Source organism: Castanea sativa, chromosome 6 (assembly GCF_040712315.1).
Source record: "Castanea sativa cultivar Marrone di Chiusa Pesio chromosome 6, ASM4071231v1".
NCBI classification, from domain to species: domain Eukaryota; kingdom Viridiplantae; phylum Streptophyta; class Magnoliopsida; order Fagales; family Fagaceae; genus Castanea; species Castanea sativa.
Genome location: NC_134018.1, coordinates 17,870,737 through 17,876,570, shown reverse-complemented (window position 1 = coordinate 17,876,570; position 5,834 = coordinate 17,870,737). Strand labels below are relative to the sequence as shown.

Here is a 5,834-nt window from a genome sequence, read left to right as displayed (position 1 = left end):
TAGAAGTGTAATTTACAAATTTAGTCTTAAAGACTAGTATATTAACAACATAAATCATTCCTAATCACCCAATTCTACCACATCGAAACAAAGGCCAAAGAGGTGGTTTAAAGGAGAGAGAGAGAGAGAGAGAGATACAAATCCCTATTATCCAAATACTTAATAATAAATTCATCACTCCAATACTTAACAACATATATCATTCCTAATGACACCCAATTTTGCCACAACTTAAAGCAAACACCAAAAGAGGGTGAGGAGGGGGGGGGGGGGGTTTCACAATAATTACACAAGATTTGAGACATACAAATATTTATCATCCCAATAGTGGTGTAATTTACAAATTTAGCCTTAAAGATTAGTATATTAACAACATAAATCATTCCAAATCACGCAATTCTGCCACATCGAAACAAAGGCCAAAGAGGTGGTTTAAAGAGAGAGAGAGAGAGACATACAAATCCCTATTATCCAAATACTTAATAATAAATTCATCACTCCAATACTTAACAACATATATCATTCCTAATCACACCCAATTTTGCCACAACTTAAAGCAAACACCAAAAGAGGGTGAGGAGGGGGGGGGGGGGGTTGCACAATAATTACACAAACTCTGAGACATACAAATATTTATCATCCCAATAGTTAACAATTATTTCATCACTCCACCATCTTGTCTCGCCTTCTACTTAGAATTCATCCTAGTTATTTTGATGGTAGGAACTATCAAATCATTCAAAAATTCATGAAGTCTCCGATCACATCCTCTGGTTTTTCATCCACATTTGATTCGAAGGAAGAAGAGATCTTCTCTAGCTTGAAATCTGCAAAAGGCTTATGTAACTTTTCTCGTTCAATTAATTTCTTGCATTCTGTGATTTCTTCCTCCATTTTGCTTATCTTAGCTTGCAATGCCTTTGTCTCCACTTCATTACCCCCATACTTCTTTTCGTTATAGAGAGATTGCAAAACAATCTTATAAAGTAACATCCCACCTACAGATACAGTAGAAACACAAGAAGATTATGACAAAAGAACAAAATGTGGGAGGATAAGAATTCCAAAAACTAAGCATATAAGTATTTCATTTGAGATACCAAGAGCTTTGTAACTCAATTGACAATTCTTGGTGTTTATTAAATTCATTTAAAGTTCTCGCTATCATTATATACATACAATTAAGAATTAAAAGGGTGTAATAAATTATCCTTCAAGTATTGAGAAGTTGAAATATGGATGTATTGCATTCAAGAATGGAAACTGACATGTTCAACATGTAATTTTTAATGAAGGAACTCAAAAAATCCTAGAAAAATAAACATGGTGGCTAAGCACTTTGTGAAAATAAAGAGTCTAGCCATGAAGCCAAAAACCCATTTGACATCCCATGTGTTAAACCTCACAATTCTAAAATGTGAATTTTAAGTTTGGGAGAATTATATGGTTGTTGAAAGGGATAAGTGACTTAATAAGAAGAGGAAGTGCATATTTATGTGATAAGTTGATCGTACTGTAATAAAAGATTACAAGATTACAGGATATTAATTCATCCATGATAAGTAGAGACCATATCTTTCTCGAAAGCACCATGTAATTCCATGAGAAGAATCGTAACATAAGTATATATGCTAATCAAGAAATCAAAAAGTAGCAAAAGGTAAGAAAGAAGAACCTAATGCATTTTCGCCCAAAAACCTTGTAGTTTAGTGGCATTTCTTGATCTCCTTTATGAGTAAAACCAAGGTTCAAGTCCCCCTCCCCCACTTTCAACAATCGAATTATCAAATAACCTAATGTATTGTCACTTCAACAATGTTTATAAAGGTGCAAAATGCCTAACGCCATATAACCAAATGTATGTAGAGTATTGATGGTGATGAAAATAGGTTGTTTGACAAACTAATTACTATCTATTATTTGATTGACTAATCCTTTATATTGGAATGGGTAAAGAGTTCTCCCTCGCAGCTTGTTGTTCTCGCATAAATAGTGGAGAGAAATTTCATGAATACAGAGTAAATGCACATGCATCAACAAATGCAAAATGCACCAACCTAGAAGTAATTTTTATCAAATTTTATCAACAAGTGCAAAATGCATGAACTTATATTTTTGTATTTGGAGTGTTGAAGATTTAAATGTGGAAACCTAATGGTTAGTTAGATAATTTTTGTTTTCCTTTTTGCATGAGATTGAGATTTGTCTAAATCTAGATTTATGAACATAGATATTTGTTTTGGTTGTTGGGATATAGATTTGAGGAAATCTGCTGTATTAGATTTGTGTTATTTTGTTCCTTTTTCTTTTTATTGGAGTACTATGAATGTTTTTTACATCTTAAACCTGGTCACCCGTCCAATGCTAGCCATACAACCAAACGTAAGGTGCGGATAATTTCATTCAACCCTTCATTCCAGTAGCAGGTGAAAGAGTCTGCCGTCCAAAAGGATCAAGTCGAGTGGCTGTTGTACACAAAATCCGATCTAACTCAACCCGTAAACATCCATATTTTTTGTTTACAACATTTTTTTTATAAATAATTAAACTTCATTGGAAAAAAAAATGATGGAATACAAAGAACCCAGGCACACAGGCAGTGTGTGCTAAGGAAACAGGAAAACACCAAGTCTAAGACTCATGAAACGTACGTTTGTCAATCAAATTAAATAAAGAGATAAAAGTGAAAATACCTGCACTTATCCATTCAAATAAAATATGGAAAAAAGGATAGTTTATTTTTTCTATTACAATTTGCATTTGCAAATTGCAACTATTGGCAAAATCCCACTGCATATCAAATATTTTCATGCGCACGATATCACTCTATATCGATTATTGAATATCTTTCAACCGCACAATACCACTGTCTGTCCTATATCATGCTATAGCAAGAATATGTAACTGTCTTTCCCAATTCCTCTTCTCATCAACAAAAATTTTAATCCTGTTATCTCTAGAATTATTTTAGTTGATTTTTTTAATATATATCAATTTTCATTCATATTTGAGTCTATACATTCAAAATAACATTCTTACTTCACTATATCAATGCTAAATTCTTGATTATATCTAATACTACGAAATCTAACTAATGTACCAAGAACTAGATTTTTATTTTATTTTATTAATCATTATGATGATTTAACTTTTAAAAAGTTTTTTTTTTTAGAAAACTTTTAAAAAGTTAAGTATGGACAAGTTAGAACTATTTATACATTTGATCAAAACTAAACAATTTAGGAAGTAATATAACTTTGGATTCCAATAATGAATTTTCAATTCCCAAATAGTGTCCTTAATTTCAAATCTATGGTTTTTTTAATAGAAAATGCGGTTGCCTATATTAAGAGAGAAATTGTTGAGAAATGAAAACTTTAACTCAAATTTGATACTTGACTATTTTAGTTTTCTAAAAGTACTACAGTTTTTTTTTTTTTACTATTATATATAACATAATAAATAGTATACAAAAAGAAAAATAAATTTAATTGTAACAGAATTAATTTGGCCACCAAAGTAAATTCTTGAGTTTATTATTACGATGACAAGGACGACTCCCGGACCAAGAAACATACTTTCAAAGATAAAATTATGATAAAATTGGAAAATATTTTACAAATTTAACTATATTTCAGCTGCAAACAAACACTTAAAAATGGGAAACATCTTTCGAAAAATATTTTAGGAGCATAAAAAAAAATTAGGGGGAGGGGGGGGACTGTGACAGTGTATGTATTTGTAATGATAGACCTGGGATGGTTTTGAGGCCCTCCTCGCAAGCAAGAAGCGCAGTGCCTTTAGCAAAGTTGGTGGCAATCCGACCGATCTCGGAACGGGCTTCCTCGTCTTGCATGGACTGGATCACCTTCATCCTAACGACGTGTGATAGTGTATGTAGTTGTAATGATAGACCTGTGATGGTTTTGAGGCCCTCCTCGCGAGCAAGAACCGCAGCGCTTTTAGCAAAGTCGGTGGCAATCCGACCGATCTCGGAACGGGCTTCCTCGTCTTGCATGGACTGGATCACCTTCGTCCTAACGACGTGTGATAGTATACGTAGTTGTAATGATTGACCTGGGATGGTTTTGAGGCCCTCCTTGCAAGCAAGAACCGCAGCGCTTTCAGCAAAGTTGGTGGCAATCCGACCGATCTCGGAACGGGCTTCCTCATCTTGCATGGACTGGATCACCTTCGTCCTAACGACGTCATCAACCTTGGCAACAGCAGCCCAGCCGTAACCATAAGAGCCCAAACACCACCCCTTCACAGTCGTTAGATCAGGTGCGTTTTGTATCACCGATTTACTTGCAGAGGAAATAAGGTCCCATTTCCCCATATGATCTCTCTCTCTCTCTCAAAACGTAGAATTTATTTATTTATTCATTTATTTATTTTGAGAATACAAAACGCAGAATGTGAACTTGACTTAAGCCGAAGGAACCGAGTGCCCAAAAAAACCGGCTTTTTTCTTAAGGCTTCAAACTACTTAGCCATTAAGACTACTATGAAAAAAAAAAAAAAAGGAAGGAAGTAATTTTCTTGACTTGGCTTGCATACATTATACCTACCCTCTTTTTAAAGATTTCAACCTCAATAAAGAAAGGAAAGCATAACTCTTTGCTGGTTGTCCTCTTAGTCTTTTAGCCTACCTTGTGGGGTCTCTCGGGTTGTCTACGGCAGCTAAAGTAAAGTCTTATTAAAGAGCGAGCGTGGAATGACTTTATTACCGCCACTCGCCAAAGTAAATATTCTTTTATTATTATTATATTCCCATTTACCGAAAAGATAAAAATAAAATCTTACAGAATTTTCTTTTTGATAAAAATATTAAGTTAAAAAAGAAAAAGAAATCGGACAGACTTATAAGAATTCAAATTCGGCCGCCCAAAGTACTAGTTGATTAGGGTCAGATTAATTGTACCTTCCAAGGATCTTTTTCACTCTCGTTTATTATAGTTTCAATTTTTTTTTCACGTACAAAAAAAAACATATGCACACCTTTTGAATTTTTTGAATTTATTTCTTTCTATACAGATAAAAACAGTATAAAATAAAAGTTAAATAATATATAATACTTAAGTTTATAAGAATGTTTAATTCCATAAGTTTACTAGTATGATAATACCACAAACGAAGAAAGAAATGTGTACACTTGTTATAAATGAAACAGAAATAAAGTTAAATCACCTAAAATATAACTAATTGTATAAAGCTTTAATAATAAAATAAATAATTAGGGAAAAAATCTATAATAAACTTAAAAAAGTAATTCTGATATTGAAAATATTTATATTTCAAAATTGCACATCAAATTGATAAGAAATGTCATTACTATTTCATCTATTAATATGAAAATTTTAATAAAACTTTAACATATAATAAAAGGGCTAATATAAAGTTAAATCTTTAAATTTTATTTTAAAGATTTGACATATAAATAGGGTTGGACTGGGTCAAAATTGAGTACAAGTAAAGAAGGGGGCAAACTAAAAGATTGCTAGCCGTAAGTCCAATTTATAGGTCTATTCAAACACAAACATGCACTCAATTTAATCCGATGACATCTTAGATCCATATTTTATTTTGTTCGAATCCTCCTTAAAAATCCCAAACCCGTTTAATTAAAGCATCAATCAAGCAAATGATCCCACAAAAATTAAATGGTAATTTAAAATATAAAAAAAAAATTCCATAAGAGAAGGATCCTTCCAGTGCATTGGTTTTTGTAATAACTTTGGTTGTTCAGTTGTGCTTGGATTTGAGCTTGGACCACTTTAAACCCTGTATGTCACACAAGTTCACAAGTCCCATGGTCCGGGTATTGAAGGGCC

The 5,834-nt window shown here is 32.7% G+C and overlaps 1 protein-coding gene across 1 annotated transcript; it reads right to left on the bottom strand.

Annotated features, from left to right (window-relative positions):
- Nucleotides 1-251: 251 nt before the first annotated feature.
- LOC142640335 (uncharacterized) lies at nt 252-4,529 on the bottom strand. The gene is made up of 2 exons (XM_075814394.1): nt 3,754-4,529; nt 252-998 (listed from the first exon to the last, which is right to left on the bottom strand). The coding sequence occupies exons 1-2, from the start codon at nt 4,337-4,339 to the stop codon at nt 739-741; spliced, it is 846 nt and encodes a 281-aa protein (XP_075670509.1). The 5' UTR covers nt 4,340-4,529; the 3' UTR covers nt 252-738.
- Between the last annotated feature and the right edge of the window lie 1,305 nt (nt 4,530-5,834).